At 34.3% G+C, this 20,241-nt stretch overlaps 1 protein-coding gene across 2 annotated transcripts; it reads left to right on the forward strand.

Moving 5' to 3' along the window:
* The first annotated feature begins 8,938 nt into the window (after nt 1–8,938).
* LOC117125101 (zinc finger protein 708-like) lies at nt 8,939–16,008 on the forward strand. 2 transcript variants are annotated; one of them, XM_033271490.1, is made up of 3 exons: nt 8,939–9,138; nt 11,881–11,953; nt 13,587–16,008. In XM_033271490.1, the coding sequence occupies exons 2-3, from the start codon at nt 11,923–11,925 to the stop codon at nt 15,776–15,778; spliced, it is 2,223 nt and encodes a 740-aa protein (XP_033127381.1). In that variant the 5' UTR covers nt 8,939–9,138; nt 11,881–11,922; the 3' UTR covers nt 15,779–16,008. The 2 variants fall into 2 exon arrangements, with proteins under 2 accessions (XP_033127381.1, XP_033127382.1); XM_033271491.1 differs by having other exon boundaries at nt 11,898–11,953.
* Nucleotides 16,009–20,241: the final 4,233 nt, after the last annotated feature.

Below are 20,241 nucleotides of genomic sequence, written 5' to 3' on the forward strand. Positions count from 1 at the left end.
GCAGTAGGTTTAACACATTTAAGACAATTATCGATATTTAAATTAAATTTTAAGTTAAATTTCTTAGATATTTTAGACTTAAAAAAACATGTATGACAGTTTTGGTCACTCAGTTACCATTCTCAAACTAACGTGTAGAAATCTGCATATCTATCTCCAGCTTGCCGACTGGTGGTATTGTGTCGGCAAACCTCTTCTGGTCTGATGTAAGCAGGAGTCTCTGGGTCTTGTTGTGGGTCGACAAAAATTGTTCCTACACATGGGACAATTGGTGTACTCCCTCGTCTCTGTTAATATTATTGTCTTTACTTCTGAACCATTTAGATCCTGCCGACATCAGTTCCCCCTGTAACTTGTAGTATTTCCAACCTGGGATGTGGTTGTGTGTGACCATGTCCAGTGATTGCTGATTTGTGCATGTCTCATTAAGAAGAACCCGTGTTGGCTCTAGTTCCTACCCCTTTATATATATTTTTCAACCTAATTTCATGTTCAACTAAGCGGTCAAACCTTTTACTATTGGTCGCAATGACCACATAATAACTCTAATGTGAGTGTTTGCTTATGATATCTTGTTTTTCGGATGCACTAGTTCTCTCAACTTATTTGATGTCTGAATCATGTATTAAAGTTGTGTGTGCTCATTCGATCTGATCTTTTCCGATAGACCACTGACATACAGAATCATGACAAAGCCCCTTTTGGATTTATCTTTGGTACTTAACATGTGTTGTCTTTCTGTCTTCATGGTCCAAGAATGTATGATTCCAATTGGAATATAACCATTAGACAGGTTAATTTGTTGATAGGTTTGCAATTAAAACTTGGGTTTTGCAATTAATTACTTCGCAAAAAAACTAAGCAGTTTGTGTTAGAAATTTGTCGGCCATTTAGAAATTCAAAATGGCCACCATTCTTGATAATAATAATAATAATAATAATAATAATAATAATAATAATTCTTGATCCACGTGTATATCACCATTCGGCAGCTTGACATTGAAAACACAGGGTTTGGCTACCTAAATCGTGTTGACCTGCTCTAATGGCACAGTTTTGTTCTTTATTACTGTGAAAATGGCAGCCATTTTGGAATTCAAGATGGCCGCCATTTATGATTCGTGAGAATATGACCATTGGACAGGTTGACATCGAAAACCTATGGTTTGCTACCAAAATCAAGTTGATACCTGCTCTAATAGCACAGTTATTGCTATTTTACTTTTAAACTGGCAGCCATTTTGAAATTCAAGATGGCTGCCATTTATGGTTTGTGAGAATATCACCATTGGACAGCTTAACATTGAGAACATAGGGTTTGGTACCAAAATCATGTCGATACCTACTCTAATAGCGCAGTTATGGTTACTTTTACTGTATAAATGGCGGCCATTTTGAAATTCCAAAATGGCCGCCAAGACAATCTCGGAAAAAATGGAACTTTGCATTTTTGGATTCAGCATACCCAAAATATCCAGAAAATGCTATAAAATTGCTTTGGGCAAGCCTATCTCGCAAACCTGTTTTTTTTGGACATTCTCACTATTAGCTTCCAATCTGCCTTAAGCAATGGCCTTCACTTTGATTGGTCGGACCTAAGCACACTTCCCGCCTACGAACCATACACTGTTACGGCCAGCTATTGGCTAGTGGTATTTGCAACGACTTTTAAAACAAAACCTTTGAATTGATATTTGCTACACTATAGAGTAGTAGTAAGTACTGTATAATAAATAATCGTGAGGAAACTATTCCACACGGTTGCCTCCAAAAACAATATAAATACAATATATATTTTATTTTTATTTATTTTATTCAATTTCCGGGTAGATACTTGGCGGGTATATAAAACATAAAAAAAATGAAATGCAGTTAGAAACAAATACAATAAAATATAAGGAAATCGTCAAGGAAATAACATTCAGTGGCGGATCCGGGGGGATCCGGAACCCCCTCTGTGAAGAAACGTCTAACAAAATACTACTGGGTCCTGGCTTACAAAATTCATGCTAACTAGATGCGGATCCAGACCTTCGGCCACTTCGCGGCCCAGACGAAGGTCAGGGTGAGAAATCAAAATAAAATGTTTTTCCAACAATCATACTTACTTTCCTTGACACTTATTTTGAACATTACCATTAGGAAAATGTTTAAATTCACGCTATCCTATAGCTTACACTTTTAACCTGATTTACCAGAGAGAGGTACATTCCCAATACAGATGGTCTTCCACTTCTATAGCGCATGATATATGCAGAGTAAACGTTATGTAACCACCACTAATAATACTCTCAGTTCCAGTGGCGTTGGTATGGGCAGTGCAGTATTGTGGGCTCGTTCTAATGATCTAAAAATATAACTTTAAAAAATCCTGTTTAAACTTTTAAAGGACCCTTCAATAATATTAGGTTTCAGAGGCTATAATATTGATTATTCATTACAATTTACCTATTACCAATTTCCCACACGCTGCAAGTAAAAAAAAAACCCAACAAAACAAGCCCTTACATACGATGCACTAATGTGCTTTTTGAAATCACATTTCTAAAGCAATACAATATCGTCACGCACATTTATGTTTGTGGTATTTTAAAGTTGGTTCAACTATTATTGTGTACGTTTTTAAACACTTCAGATCATCATAACTTCACGAATACATTTTAGATTCACTTCACTGCAAGCAAGTCGATGACTGTTGTATTATTGAATGGTAATTGTTATTATCGCGATGGAATAGACAATACCTGGATTTGCGTCAGGAGAATCAATTAGGGGGCCTATCAGTGTATTTTTCCCAACCTGTCGTGAATAGGCCTATGTATTTAATACTCATTGCGTGATGCACTAATATACTTTTTTTTAAATCACATTTCTAAAGCAATACAATATCGTAACGCACATTTGTATTTGTGGTATTTTAAAGTTGTTTCAACTACTATTGTGTACGATTTTAAACACTTCAGATCATCATAAATTCATGAATACATTTTAGATTCACTTCACTGCAAGTAGGTCGAGATGACTGTTCTATTTTTGAATGGTAATTGTTATTATCGTGATGGAATAAACAATACCTGGATTTGCGTCAGGAGAATCAATTAGGGGTTGGGGCTAAACTCTATGTGTAATTTTGCCCAACTTGTCGTGAAAATTTACTGAATACTCAGTGCGTGTGAAAGTTGTTCTCCAGCGGGACTCGAACCCACTAAGTCTCCAGTTCTCCAGATCACTATCCTGGCATCACACCTCTAGACCACCGAGCTTGCACCTGTAGGCCAGGGTTGAATTCGAGCCCAAGTAAGTAGCGAGTACTATTTTTGCAAGTGTTTTCACACGCACCTGAGTAGGCCTATATTTCACGACGGGTTGGACAAAATTCCACCTATACATGTTCTATTGATGTTGTCAATATTATAATATATCATAGATTCGTGAAATGTCTAATAGGCCCTAAACGATAACATATATATAACTTGACCATAGTTTGTTCTCAATATTCTTGAATTTTTAAAACAAAATATTGTTTAGATATTTCTGAAATGCCGTATCTGTTTTAAAATATCTCAGAATGTATGAGCATTAAGAGTTTCGCCTGAGTAGACCCCACTAATCTAGGTCCGATCAGGTGCATTTTTAGAGGGCCGGCGGAACGTTTTTCAAAGTTGGGAGCCCACTTATAAGATGAATGGGAATATGGATCATGCAGATCTGGAAAAACCTAGGGGATGGGGTCAACATTTTTCCCAAAAAGGAAAGGGGATCCGGGGGTCCTCTCCCAGAAAAATTTTGATTTGTAGATGGCGGGAAATGACCTTTCTCGACTTTTCAGCTAGGTTTCTAATGACTTTGTTCTTCAAAATTCAAGGTTTTCCCCTCTTGAAAACGGTCAGGTAAACTTTCTCATTCTTATTACAGTAAATAGGCCTGTTATGCGTGTATACATACATAAAAAAAATTAGTTGTTGCATACGTATTCTTTTTTCAATGAATCGATAAGCTCCAAAGAAAAGCATATGGAAACGTTGTATCATTTGCTCTCCAAGGTCGCCTTAACCATTGGAGAAAACTGGATTTTTTTCACAAAAGTACGTTTTTGGTACAAAATCTAGGATTTTCTTGTAATGGACCAAGCAGATTGTGTTGTAAAAAATATTAATCTACCAATTCGTGAAGAAAAAATGAAAAAAAATCCCTACAGTTTTGTCGTTTCTTACTCCTTCACTCACAGACTATTTGTTTGTTCGAATTGGCCCAAGTGGATTCGTGGAGAGAATATAATAAGCTTGAAGCTGATATAAAACTTAGTATGATTGGTTGGGTAGTTTTATCAGAAAATAAGAAAATATAAAATCCATCCAATCCACGATTGCCTCTCATGAGTCAAAAAATCTGTCAAGCGTGATAGTCCAAATCACTGGTATGACGTCATACTTCTGTTTGCTTGACTTGTGTTCGCAGTGTTTGACTTCTTTCTTCGTGTATCTTGGCCTAATTTAGTTATCAGTTGGATTTTTTGTGTGCTTTTATTACCTTTATTAAAAACAAATGTCCCAAGACAAGATACTTGCAGCAATTAAGCTATATTTCTGCAAAAAATGAAATTTATAGTCTGGACCGTTTGAAGATTTCCGTAGGGGTGTACCGTAGTGCTAAGCCAATCCCGCCAACACGAAAGTGTGGACTAGGGGAAGAAAGATCTCAGGATTTGTTCACTTTACATTGTACTATGTGTACTGTTAAATATGTGTTCAAATACAAGTTTTAACTAAAGAATATTGACTGTGCAGATTGAGTTTTGTTGGTATTTAACCCCATAATGAAAATGAATCCAAACTGCTTCTACAGCAGGGTTGATTTGACCTCAGTTCGCTGCTTTCATGATAGCTGAACTAGCAAATGATAAAAAGTGGCAAAAACGTTCCCATATGGAGCGGGGTCCGGGGTTCACCCCCGGAAAAATTTTGAATCCTAGATGGCGGGAAATTTTGAATCCTAGATGGCGGGAAATGAGCTTTCTCGACTTCTGAGGTGTCTTTTAGTTACTTTTAATTTCTTCAAAATTCAAGGTTTTCCCCTCTTGAAAACAGTCAGGTAAATTTATCCCTGTTATTACAGTAGATACGCCTTATGTGATACATACATTTAAAAAAATTGAGTAGTTGCATACGATTTTTTTCCTATTAATCCATAAATCCCAAAAAGAAAGGGGGGTCCGGGGGTTCTCTCCCCTGAATATTTTGATTCCTAGAAGGCGGGAAATTAGTTTTCCCGACTTCTGAGGTGTCTTTTAATTACTTTTAAGTTCTTTAAAATTCAAGGTTTTCTCCTTTTGAAAACAGTCAGGTAAATTTATCGCATGCATTGTTATTACAGTAGATAGGCCTTATGTGTGTATACACACATACAAAAAAATGAGTAGTTACATACGGTTTTTTCCATGAATCCATAAATCTCAGAAAGAAAGGGGGGTCCGGGGGTTCTCCCCCAGGAAAATTTTGATTCTTAGAAGGCGGGAAATGAGTTTTCCCGACTTCTGAGGTGTCTTTTAATTACTTTTAAGTTCTTTAAAATTCAAGGTTTTCCCCTCTTGCAAACGGTCAGGTAAATTTATTCCATTGTTATTACAGTAGATAGGCCTTATGTGTGTATACATATACATACAAAAAAATGAGTAGTTGCGTACGATTTTTTTTCCATGAATCCATAAATCCCAAAAAGAAAGGTGGGTCCTGGGGTTCTCCCCCAGGAAAATTTTGATTCTTAGAAGGCGGGAAATGAGTTTTCCCGACTTCTGAGGTGTCTTTTAATTACTTTTAAGTTCTTTAGAATTCAAGGTTTTCCCCTCTTGAAAATGGTCAGGTAAATTTATCGTATTGTTATTATATTAGATAGGCCTTATGTGTGTATACATAGGCCTACATAAAACAAAATTTAGTAGTTGCATACGATTTTTTTCCATGAATCCACAAATCCAAAAAAGAAAGGTGGGTGGGGGGTTCTCCCCCGGGAAAATTTTGGTTCTTAGAAGGCGGGAAATGAGTTTTCCCGACTTCTGAGGTGTCTTTTAATTGCTTTTAAGTCCTTACAGTAGACAGGCCTTATGTGTGTATACATTAAAAAAATTAAGTATTTGCATACGAGTTTTTTTTCATGAACCCATAAATACAAAAAAAAAAGGGGGTCCAGGGTTCTCCACAGGGAAAATTTTGATTCCTAGAAGGCGGGAAATGAACTTTCCCGACTTCTGATGTGTCTTTTAACTACTTTTAAGTTCTACAATATTCAAGGTTTTCCCCTCTTGAAAATTATTATAATGAAGCAATGAACCCAAAGAGAAAAGGGAGGTTCGGGTTTTTCCCGGGAAAATGTTAATTTCTAAATGGTGGGAAATGAGCTTTCCCGACTTCTGAAGTATCTTATAGCGATTTTAATCTAAGTTCTTCAAAATTCAAAGTTTCCTCTCTTGAAAACGGTCAGGTAATTTTTTCCCAAAATCCCAAAAAGAAAGGGGGTCGGGGTTCTCCCCCTAGGAAAATTTTGATTCCTAGAAGCGGGAAATGAGCTTTCCCGACTTCTGAGGTGTCTTTTAATTACTCCTAATTTCTTCAAAAATCGGGGTTTTCCCCTCTTGAAAATGATTCAATAGAACCAATGAACCCCAAAGAAAAAAGGGGTCCGGGTTCCCCCGGGAAAATTTCGATTTCTAGAATGCGGGAAATGACCTTCCCTGACTTCTGAAATGTCTTTTAAGTTCTTCAAAATTCAAGGTTTTCCCCTCTTGAAAATGGTCAGGTAAATTTTTCTCATTTTTTATTTTATGTGTGTATACATAGGCCTACATAAATAAATGAGTTGTTGCATGCGTATTCTTTTTTTCCATGAATCGATAAATCCCAAAAAGAAAGGGTGATCCGGGGGTTCTCCCCCGGGAAAATTTTAATTCGTAGATAGCGGGAATGAGCTTTCCCGACATTTGAAGTGTGTTTTAATAACTTTTATGTTCTTCAAAATTCTAATTTTCTGATTGTAAAATTTTCTGATTGTAAAAAAAAAAAAAAAATCAGCTCACGGGTCCTGAAAAGGTAGGTCTAGAATTTTTTTTTTCCGGTCACACAAAAATCTCCAGACATTATTTTTTGAAAAAAAAAGTGGGGGGCCCGGTTCCGCCGGCCATGTTTTACCAATTTTACCTAGGGCCCGGCAGTTATCTATGCCATTACCAACCGTCACGCATCGTGCGGGACAGTCCCGCGTTTTAAAGTGATTTTGGATGAAACGCACATTTTGCAGAAGCACATGATCGAGATCATAAATGTGTCACGCATTTAGCACTTGTAATTATCACAAATTCAGGGGAAAATATATTTAAAATTAGAAGAAATTGGTTTTATCAAAAATATAAAAACGGTCATACAGGTAGCTTGAGTCATTAGAGAGCTTTCATTATCTCGTTTGAGAATCAATTTCACAGAGAAAATTTCTCCTTTACCCAAACAACCCTGGCAACCACAGTCTTGCGAGTTTATTGTTACAACCAACCGTTGATTTTGTGACTGGAACCCGAACTTCCGCAGGGGTTACGTAATAAGTAGTATACCGTATATACTCGCGTATGTCCTATAAGGTAACCCGTTAAGACGAACCCCGAGTTTTAGAAGATTTTTGGTTGATTTGTATGTCTGGCGTATAAGACGACTCCCTGTTTCATGGTCGGAATTCCTAATTTTGTGTGGTCCTGATACTGCATCTAGCTGGATAAATGTAGCCAAATGCAAGGGTAATCTTCCAAATAATAACATTTTATGAGTTTTTAAATCTTCACCCATCAAAATCGTATTTTCCCGTATTTAAAGTTGCTTTAATTTATACCACATTTAGTTGCTTCACTACAGTAGTAAGTTCGCGTGTTACGGACGATCCGCACATAAGACGAACGTGATTATAAAAATCTAAAATATGATTGTCGTGCGTATAAGACGACCCCCTTTTTTCGATCGTAATTTGCTATTTTAAGACAGGTCCTATTATACGCGAGTATATACGGTTATTTTAAAACCCTAGGTCACCTAAGTCATACAATGGCGGATCCAAGGGGGAAATTTTCCATGGGGAGGACCCCACCCCCTTTCATTTTGGGTATTTTTGGAAATGCTTTGAACCCCCTCTTTCAAATCCTGGATCTGCCCCTTCATGATTTAAAACGCCTGAATACAGTATAGGCCTACAAACAAAGAGCCATGGTAAATTATTTTAAACTGTATACTGTATATGTTGTTGTTCTATATACAGGGAAATAATAATAGGTAAAGTGGGTTCTGACACACTTGCGTTGTAAAATGGCAGAATTGAAATTTCGAGAATTCAAAATCAATAAAAACTTGTAGGCCTATATTAAAATCACTTGAAGATAAAAAGTATATTATACATCGAGGGGTTCTTATGAATTCAAGAGGCACATTTGAATGAAAAGCGATTATATAAGGACATCAGGAAACCGCAAGTTACGAAGAGTGGTGCGGCGGAAAAGATAATCGTCCAGAGAGCATGGCTTGATTCATGACAAGAATGTTAGTACAATATACATAACAGCAGAATAGCAGATGAAATTAGTGGTGAGGTTAGCTTGTTGGCCATTGGCCGATTGAGATTAGCAGCATGGCAAGATATTGCTGGTTTTCTTGAAAACTCAGGTGAGTGTTAAAGGAGCAAATTGTCGGAAAATGAGTAGGACTAGGCTATAGACAAATGCAAGAAGAAAGTTGGAAATATACGTCCATATACTGACCATGGGCTCAGAGGCTTGAAAGTAGCAATATTCTTTGAAAGTAGCGTATATGGGTCTATTTTACCAAACTTACCTACGAAAAATAAAATCGCCTGCCCCAAATGTCTAACGCCCCCATAATCATAATACTGTACCAACAAAGATCTTATAAGATCTTTGTGTACCAAGCATAGCAAAGAGGTACCGGTGGCCAAGGTGTTTCACGGAGTCTGCAGCAGTCACGTATCACATGGCGATGGCATGTTCCAATGTTGTTTTCTGATCAGCAGGCGGTGGTTTCGAACAACCGGGAGTGCTATCTTACAAAAAGAAAAGAAAAAAAACAAAAAAAAAAACGGTCTAAACTTGCGTAGGTAAGTAAATTGGCAGAATTATGTATAGGTCATTGTCAACAATGGTATAAAGGTTGACTGGTCGTAGTGGTGGCAGTACTTGCTTTCTATAGGTGACTTAACAAACAAAGATTATGCCCACCCAAGGCCTACCGCCTGGCCTCGGCAGGCCAGGCTAGGCTAGGCCATACCATACTATTACTACTAGTACTAGTACTAGGCGTAGACGTTGGTAACAGCAGTGGCGCCGAGGGGGGTGGGCAGGTTGGGTATTTGCCACCCTGTCGGCCAGGCCCTGGACCCTGCGTCGTCCAAAGAACGACTTGGTCGGTGGATCTAAAATTAAAAAATATATAATTTGCCTATCCAGATATAATACGTTGAACGATGTTTTGATTGCCAATCCCTAATATTGTGGTCTGAAATCACATTTTGGACCATACTAAGCCATAAAAACTATCCCCATGAACCTTATCAAATGAATTTTTAATTAATCCAGGTCGTCGACCGAGTCTTAATTCGTCGGCCCTTTGGTTCAGACCCCGACGTCGGACCTCTCGTCAGCAAATTTCTGGTGCCACCACTCATTGGTAGGAGAATAGAAACAAAGTAGAATATTTTGGACACCGTATCAATTTAGTCAATGAAATACAGTAGTTTAACATTAATAATATATTTTTGAATGGAATTATATCGATATTTATTATATTTGCATATCATTATCAATACATAAATTATATTAATTATCCCATTTAGCAATTGAATAATACCATACATGAGCAGTATCAATTGAATATACATTCCATTCATACATGAGCAGTATCAATTGAATATACATTCCATTCAGCATTCGAATAATGCTACCATACATGGGCAGTATCAATACATGGATATACATTAATAATTATTCCAGAAAAGATACATTGTTGAACTTCACTGTTGAGCCTTTATGATCGCTGGACGGACTTCTATTCTCAACCACGGTACATTATCCATTAGTTATCTAGTGCCAAAAGTCCATGAGAATATTAAGGACGAGACTACGATACGATAACTTGCTCACTCAGTGACCTCTAAGCGATCACATTAGAACTGTAACACAAGTTATTAAATGGTATGTCATAAAATAAAGCAAAATAACATTCTCTCCTTTAGTTTCCATGCTAATTATTTGCACATCAAACACTGAATAAATACATACAGTTTAAACCTACTCCACATTTAATTAATACAATATTTCATGAATTAAAAAGTCTACTCACGGGTTCAAAATAATATATACAATTATGTAGGTGACAGATAAACACCTCGGCATGTTAACATACTCGTAAAACCACGATGAAGAGTACACCTATCTACTAAGGAACAATGTTACTGTCTACCAGGTTGCATACCACAAAACATCAGTACCATTCTGCATTGGCTAACATATGCCACAGTCTGAGTCTGTCCTGTGACCAACCTAACCGTACTTGCTATACAACACAACTCGCACCACTCTAGTTTGCATAAATTAACAGCAGCGTTAGGTTGCCGAGCTATTGTTAATTAAGTAAAATTAGGAGAGGTGTATCTCAATGGTGTCCCTTGAATGCACACATCACGCGCTCTAATTATACAGTAGCCCTGGACTGTCTATCAACAATGGTTAGAGAATACACGTCTTGCCGTCGCAATTAGAAAATTAATTAAGTGAATGATAGTCTATTATGAATTATGAAGAAATATGTTTTTGAACAATGGGCGGCTGCTTAATGTTCACTGCGTGTACAGAATCTCTAAAATTTCGCCTGCTATTAAAATGAGCTCTTTTCGTTGATTAGTTTGATAGTCATTGTGTGGCAGCCGTCCTAGTTTTAGCTGCATCGCGGAAATCCTGGCGCAAATTCTGGTATTGTAAAACTCTGTTCGGCTCCAGAAGAGCTTTCCAACGATAGACCTACCTAATAAAATCGTACTGTATTTGATGATTTTTTACCTTTGGTCATGCAACTCCGAAACTATGAATTTTTAGGTATACTGTAGGTGTAATGGAGAAAAGTGATCAGTGTTAATTACCTTTCTAATGACGTATGACATGACCATATTTTACATGGCATATCAGCCATCTTGAAATTCAAAATTGCAGACCTTTCGCATCGGAATTAGATTGCGTGAGAAAAACTTTTTTCAACCGTGCACCCAGATGTAGTGCTGTGTAATTTGTTAATTGGGGCAGAAAGTTCCTGGTAACGGTTTCATTATTATGGGATGTAGGGAGAGCACATGGGAGGAGAAGAAATAAAAGGACGGAGAGTCATTAACAGCGTTGATGTATGCGAGTCTCATTTATTAGCCATTATATTACTTTTACAATTCAACATTAAGCATCACACCATATACACCTATATTTGAAAAGAGATTGAGTGTATGCAAAAGTGCACCCATGACATAACTCGCCTCCTAGATTAATTTGGATAGGCAGATAATTTAAGAGCAGCTTAGCACAGTTGGCTAAACTAGTGGTAGCCACTGCGTGTGTGCTAAACCGTGTAGGTCAGTTCAGCTGACAGAGGAAAGCTGTTCTCTTAACTAACCTACAGTATCCCGGAAAATATACATTTAAAGTTTAGTATTAAGAAGGATAAAATCTTAACAGACCTTATTTTATTCTACCTCCAAAAAATAATATCAAATAGAAAGTGCCCCTTTCGCCACCCCCTTGATTCACCAATGAGAACTAACAATAGTATTTGTCTTTTTCATTTCTTTTTCTGTATACAGTAATTCTTTGTTTTCAGAACTTAGTCTGAAGAAGTTGCAGCTATGTTGGGACAGAAAGTTAAAGAAGAACCTGGTTAGTTCTACCATTGTTTCTATACTAATGGCTTTGTACATAACGAAAATGCTGATGTGTAGTGACAAGAGGCGTGGTTTAAATCCCTAATTATTATTGTTATTATTATTATTATTGTTAATAATAATAATAATAATGATAATAATAATAAAATAACTATAATAATAACAATAATAATAATATAAAATAATATTGTTAAATTGTTTTTATTTATTATTATTATTATCATCATTTATCTCCGCCTGCAGATATGTGTTTTCAGTTGTGAACTGTAAGTTTGTGTGTGTGTGTGTGTGTGTGTCACATTTTCGTGTTTTGTGTGTGTTTTTTTTTTCAAATTATCTCAAAAACGTCTGCACAGATATACATCAAATAACAGGTAGTATTAGGTATGACCCAATGAAGAAATGATTAAATTTTGGTGGAAGTCCGGAGTAGAGTGTGGATGTCAGGACCAATTGAACGGATTTAAGAGCAAAAACTCTACACCAGATATTTCAAAATGTGTCAACTTTATCTGAATGAAAGTTTTGTGAAATTTTAACCTAGTTACAAGGAAACACTGTAATCAAGTGTTGGAGATGATCCAAATTCAGGTGTGAATTTAAAGGGTCATTTAAAATGCTAAGGCCCAAGACCTAAATATCTCTAAAAATAATCTATAGATCTAAATGACACTACCCAGAATATTTTATCATGTTTTGATGAAGAAATGTGTAAATTTTGGTGACCATCCGGAGTAGGGTGTGGATATGAGGACCATTCAAAGGAAAACGTCCCAGATCAGATATTTCAAAAACTAATTAACTGATCTGAATTAAACTTTCTATCCACATTTGGGTGTGCATTTCAGGGCCATTAGGTTCCAGAACTAAATATCTAAAAAGTGGATCAATGGATGAAAATGACGCTTTGCAGAATAGTTGAATGAATGAATGTTTTAATGAAGAAGTGTTTAAATTTTATTAACGATCCAAAGTAGGGTGCAGATATGAGGATCATTAAAAAAACAGGGGCGGATTTTGGGAGATAAAAAAAAAGAAAAAAAAGAGAGAAAAAGAAAAAAATGATAGCCCAGAATGCCTCAAATGTTATGTTCGGGCGTCTAGAACACAAAAATTTCGAGAGGGGCATGCCCCGGACCCCCTACGACAGTGTTGTCTCAATCGGCCCAACTTTTGGCCCCACTTCCGGCCCCCTTTTGGACATTTCTGGATCTGCCCCTGAAAAATATGTTTCCCATAATTTGTAGGCAGATAACAATAGCTGTATGATAAATATTCAAATTAGTGCAATTACAGTGTGTACAGCATTTTAAATATATCAGTTTTTGGCAAAATGATTGTGAATATTTTTAATGTATCTTTATATTTAAACATGTGATGCTAAAGAACCATTGACTATTTGCATAATATTTCCATTTCAACAACAAAGCTTGACATGTATTTTTTTTTGTCAACTATAAAGTAAATTGTTCCCCAGTGTGTTTAACCAGAAGTAGTAATGAATTGGCAGGTATACAACTAATACAATAAAAGGCATTTCTGGTTGGCCGAGTGTATTTTTTTTTTAGTAGGTGGTGGTTTTTGGAAATTCACTAATTCCTGCTAAAATACTTACCTTTTTATTTCAGGCCATAGCAGTGTTTTTCACAGCTATCAAAAATGTTCAAATAATTTATTAATTTCTCCATCAACAAAACCAAATTCTGGAGGATCATGTGTTCCACTGAAAGAAGTGAATGACAACGAATATGAGAATAGAAGTATTGGAAAGCAAGAATATGAGTTTGACAGCTTAAAGGAACATTTGGAAAATAATAAGATAGACATAGAATATACATGCACATGTTGTGGAAAGAATTTTGATTTAATTTCATTGAGGGCACATATGAGACTTAATACAAAAGTCAAATTGGAGGAAAACATTAAAATACGTAATGAAGAAATGTCATATGAATGTGAACAGCGTGGATTGAAATGTACCGATTTTAAAACGCATGCAAGGATACATACAGGAGTGACTGCATATGATTGTGAATATTGTGGAAAGAAATACAAATTTAAAAGCCATTTAAAACAACATTTGAGGACACATACAGGACAGAGACCATATGAATGTGAACATTGTGGAAAGAAATTTACTAGAAGTAACCATGTGAAAAGGCATTTGAAGATACACACAGGAGCTAAGCTATTCAAATGTCAACATTGTGGGATAAGAGCTAATGATGAAAGTAATTTAAAACAGCATTTGATTAGGGTACATAGCAAAGATACACATACACCAGAGACTCCTTATAAATGTAAACATTGTGGAAAGAAATTCAAATCAGCTAGTCATTTGAAAAGACATTTAAGAATACATACAGCACAGAGACCATATGAATGTGAACATTGTAGAAAGAAATTCAATAGAAGGAGCCATGTGACAAGGCATTTGAGGATACACACAGGAGCTAAGCCATTTGAATGTGAACATTGTGGGATAAGAGTTAATGTCAAAAGTAATTTAAAACAGCATTTGATGAGGATGCATAGCGAAGACACACCATTTGAATGTAAAAGATGTAGAATGAAATTTAAAAGTAAAAGCAGTTTGACAAAGCATTTGAGGATGCATACAAGAGAGAAATCATTTGAATGTGAACATTGTAGGAGGAAGTTTAAACATTGCAGCACTTTGAAAACCCATGCAAGGATACATACACGAGAGACTCCATATGAATGTGAACATTGTGGAAAGAAATTCAAATCAGGTGGCAACTTGAAAAAACATTTAATGATACACACAGGAGAAAGACCATATAAATGTGAACATTGTGGAAAAAAATTCAATAGAAGTAGCCATTTGAAAAGACATCTGAAGACACATAAAGGAGAGATTTCTTATGAATGTGAACATTGTGAAAAGAAATTCAAAACTATTAGTAATTTAAAACAACATTTGAGGGCACATACAGGAATGACTACACATGAATGTGTACATTGTGGAAGGAAATTCAATAGAAGTAACCATTTAAAACAACATATGAAGACACACGCAGGAGAAAGGACTCCTTATGAATGTGAACATTGTGGAAAAAAATACAAATTTCGAAGCCATTTAAAACAACATCTGAGGACACACACAGGACAGAGACCATATGAATGTCAACATTGTGGAAAGAAATTCACTAGAAGTAACCATGTGACAAGGCATTTGAAGATACACACAGGAGCTAAGCCATTTGAATGTCAACATTGTGGGAAAAGAGTTAATGATGAAGGTAATTTAAAACAGCATTTGATGAGGATGCACAGTGAAGACACACCATTTGAATGTAACATAATGAAATCTAAAACCAAAAGCAGTTTGACAAGGCATTTGAGGGTGCATACAAGAGAGAAATCATTTGAATGTGAACATTGTATGGGAAAGTTTAAACATTGCACCTTTTTGAAAACAGATGCAAGGATACATACACGAAAGACTCCATATGAATGTGAACATTGTGGAAAGGAATTCAAATCAGTTGTTCATTTGAAAAGACATTTAAGGATACATACAGGAGAGAGACCATACAAATGTGAACACTGTGGAAAAAAATTCAAAATAAATAGCAATTTAAAACAACATTTGAGGACACATACAGGAGAGAGACCATTTGAATGTGAACATTGTGGAAAGAAATTCAATAGAAGTAGCCACTTGAAAAGACATTTGAGGATGCACACAGGAGCTAAGCCATTCGAATGTGAACATTATGGAAAAATAGTTAATGACAAAAGTAATTCAAAACAACATTTGATGAGGATGCATAGCAAAGACACACCATTTAAATGAAAAGATTTAGAATGTAGAATGAAATTTAAATACCAAAAGTAGTTTGACAAGGCATTTCAGGTTGCATACATGTAGAAGAGAGAAATCATTTGAATGTAAACACTGTGGAAGGAAATTCAGTGACAAAGGCAGTTTACGTATGCATATGAGGATACATACAGGGGAGAGACCATAATGAATGTGAACACTGTGGAAAGAAGTTTTCTTTTAATATCAGTTTGAAAAAAAAATAATTTAAGGATACATACAGCTTATGAATGTGAACATTGTTTAAAGGAATTTAGTGGAAATATCAGAAGGCATATGAGGATACATACAGGAGAGTGACGATATCAATGTGAACATTGTGGAAGGAAATTTAGTGACAAAGGCAGTTTCCAACGACATTTAAGGACACGCAGGAGAGAGATCATATGAATGTAAACTTTGTGGAACGAAATTTACAGACAAGAATCATTTTAAAAGCCATTAAATAAATACAGGAGAGACAAGTGTGAACATTGTGAAAATAAATTGAACTCCAGCAGGAAATTTCAGAAAGCATATTAGTATACAGTACATACAGGACTCGCTTTGAATGTGAACATTGTGGAAAGAAATTTACAAGCAGTACCAGATATATCATTACTCTATATAGGCACATCACAACTGTATGGGCATAAAAAATTAGTTTTTTTTTTGGTTTTTTTTTTAATGTGGTAGTCTGCACAGGGCTTTATTTGGACAAACAACAACAAATAAAATACAGCCATAAAAATATTTATTAACTTCCAACAAGAAACAAATTGAATTACAAAAAAGTGAAAGTGAAAGACCAAAGAAATATGTTTTGTTCCTTCAAGATCAAAGTGTATGGAATGGTACAGTATACAAATAATGAAAGTTTATGAGTGCAATCGGAAGAATATTTTCATTCGTTGAAAGACTGTTCCATTCAATGAGACAGAGCTGAGTTGAATAGCAGTCAGTCTTTTGACGAATGAAAATATTCTTTCCATTGTGGGAATAAAAATCATTTATAATTTGTTTTATAACATACCTAACATATATCCTTGTCATTTGATATTTTATGAAAAAAAATTTGAACACAGTTCATTTCTGAATGGATTTATTTAGGTGTATTATAAAATGTTATGTTTGTACTGTACTGCTTAATATTTAATATTGGTTGTTATTAATTACTGTACTTGAAAAATACGAAAAGAAATTTGGTAGCTTTATCAAAGTGATATAAAATATGTTTAAAGTATTGTAGCCATTTCACTGTTTCTTTAGAAATACCATAGTTCCTTTAGTAAAAGCTTACCCCCTTGAACACTGATTTTTAGGGGGCTTATACTTTGTGAATCCCCTTTTCACAAGTAAATTGACGATAATTTTTCAAACTGACAGCATTTCCAATCATTTTTAAAGGCACACAGCCAATGGCAATAGTCAGCTGAGTTACTGAATTCAATCATACCCCGGGCTTTTGCCTGAAAAAGGCTTGTATGTAAAATTTGGTGTAATGTAAGGAGTTTTGCCTGAAGTGGGCTTATACTTGAGGAACTACGGTATGTTGGTATCATTGTAGTCTTTTCACACTGTTGACAAATGTGTACCATACTGTAGGCCTATCTGCTTGAAAAGTTTGTCATACAGTACAAAGTTTTTAAACCTTCTTTGGCGCTATACAGTATGATACAGTGTGGTTTTTATGGCTACTTACTTGTTTACGTGCTAATATATACTTCTTCATTTATTATTATTATTATTATTATTATTATTATTATTATTATTATTATTGTTATTATTGTTATTGTTGTTGCTGCTAGTATTATTATAACATTATCAACATCACTGCCATCATTATTGGTATTATTATTATTACTATATTATTATCATACTATTGTTATAATTTTTATAATTGCTGTTGCTTTTTTGTTTTTTTATTGTTATAATAATATTCTGAGTACTAACAACTTCTTACAATTACTGAATATTTTATCCCAGCTTTTGTTATGAAATTATATTTGGCTGTTGGTATTTGATTCCTGTTATTACTGTTGCTGTATATTTTTGTTCATTGGTACTTGTTATGTATATCATATATTATTGTGTTAGTTAATTATTATTATTATTATTATTATTATTATTATTATTATTATTATTATTATTATTATTATTATTACTATTATTATTATCTATATTATTAATATTATTATTATTGCTGTTGCTTTTTTATTGTATAACAAAATATTTGTATTACTCAATATTTTATCCCTGCTTTTGTTATGAATTATATTTTGCTGTTACTATTCGATTTGATTACTTTTGCTGTATATTTTTGTTCATTGGTACTTATATACTGTATGTATATCATATATTATTAATTTTGTTATTATTTAATCAAACCATAGAACTCTCAAGGACAGTGGTGGTGGTAATATTGTTATTATTATTATTATTATTACAGTTAAACTTGCCTAAGTCGAATAATTTCTAAGTCAGTCATATTTTACATGCCAAATTGTTGTGTTGTCCATTAATTAAAAATCTGTAAGTTGAAATTTATCTTTAAGTCGAACAATATTTCAATGGCATTTTGGATTCGACTTACTGTAGGCAAGTTCAGCTGTAGTATTATTGTTATTGTTATTGTTAATGTTGTTGTTCCTACTATTATTATAACATTATCGACATCACTGCTATAATAATAATAATGACAGTGCTTATATATGTTATGTATATCATATATTATTATTGTGTTATTTACTCCAACCATAGAACTCGCAAATCTTAAACTTTGAAGGCTGATTTCTCAAATACAGTTTAACTTCCAGTCGAATCCAAAATGCCATTGAAATATTTTTCGACTTAGATAAAATTTGACTTATAGATTGTTAATGGAAAACACAACAATTTGGCATGCAAGATAAGATCGACTTAGAAATTATTCGACTTAGGCACAGTCGACTTAGGCAAGATTAACTGTACTGTTCTGTGTTTTTAAACAATGCTTGTATCTTCATAAGGAAATGTCAGATTCATGATGATTCTTTTACCATTTTGTAGCTCTCATTTTACTATTTAACCCTGTATTATAACCCTGTATTATAATATTTATAATGTTGTTTTTTTATTTTTCATGTTTAGTATATTTGTGTGCGCCTCGGAATAGGTTTACCTAGATATATGGCGCATTATAAATGCATTATTATTATTATTATTATTAATAACTAAAAATTTATATTTGTGACTGGTTTGGCTTGTCTTTGCTACATATCGTAGCACATAATGTCTTACCATTATTGGCATATTTTGAGTTCCTCTTTATGTCTATTAAAATATCATAAAAAAACAATGTTTGCAATAACAGGAGTCTACAGTAATGTTGTGCTAAAGCAACATGTATGTGAGAATTCATTATTCAAATTACATTAGTACAGTACAGTGAAAGGAGCTGCAGAGTATTCAGTATGTAGTACAATGTACCACTTCATTGAGTGCGGCTCATATAAATGCGTGTATGTTCACTAAATATAATGAATAAAATATATTATAAAGTGACCGTGTTAATCACTAAAATAAGTCAATATGTGACGAATAAGGAATGTCTACAGACTACATCCATCACAACATTTTAATATATTTTTTTTCTTTTTTAATTGTATAATCTGTTTTTTTACCATATTCTTTACCAGTAGGCATAGTATCTTACCTGATTAACATTATAACAAAAATTATTATTGGATCATGTTCTTAATTTAAAAAGGAATTTGATTTTCACTTCTTGCGAAGGTCTTTTTAAAATTACAGTTAAAGATGAAGCAGTATTCACTATTATTCACTATGCTTTAGAATATTCTGTTTTTGTTTTGGCATTTGGTCGACTGGCTTCACTAAATACAAGATACAAGATACAAGATACAAGATAAAATTTATTGTCTCCATTAAAAAGAAAACGAAGAAATTACAAAAGCTCGCACCCATTAAAATTACATTAAAATCACATTAAAATCACATAAAAATTTAACAAAGTACATCAAAACCCATAAAAAATAAAATTAAACAACATTTAACAAGGAGAAACTACTCAAGAGACAAAGAGTTATAACAACAATAACAACAACAATCGCTATTTTCATTAAATTGATTTAATTTTATTTTATTATTGCAATTATCATTATTATTATGATTATATTTATCATTATTATTGTTGTTATATTTGTCATGGTTATTTCAAAGGCATATATTATTATTGTTTATTATATATATATATATACATACATATATACATATATATACATACATACACATATACACACACACATATACACATATATATACATATACATACATATATCATGCATATATACACACATATACACATACATGCATACTACATATATATACATATATACATACATACAAGATGTGTATAAGAGACAGCGACAAGCTTCACGGCCAAACACACGCCATCA

The sequence above is a fragment of the Anneissia japonica genome, unplaced genomic scaffold, assembly GCF_011630105.1.
Source record: "Anneissia japonica isolate Jap-2015-1 unplaced genomic scaffold, ASM1163010v1 scaffold9_len2422644_cov172, whole genome shotgun sequence".
In the NCBI taxonomy this organism is placed as follows: domain Eukaryota; kingdom Metazoa; phylum Echinodermata; class Crinoidea; order Comatulida; family Comatulidae; genus Anneissia; species Anneissia japonica.

Excerpts from the sequence above, each read along its gene's own strand:
- LOC117125101 (XM_033271490.1), top strand. The coding sequence starts at position 11,923 with ATGTTGGGACAGAAAGTTAAAGAAGAACCTG. Across the intron at positions 11,954-13,586 it reads GAAAGTTAAAGAAGAACCTG|GCCATAGCAGTGTTTTTCAC; the intron begins GTTAGTTCTACC and ends TTTTTATTTCAG.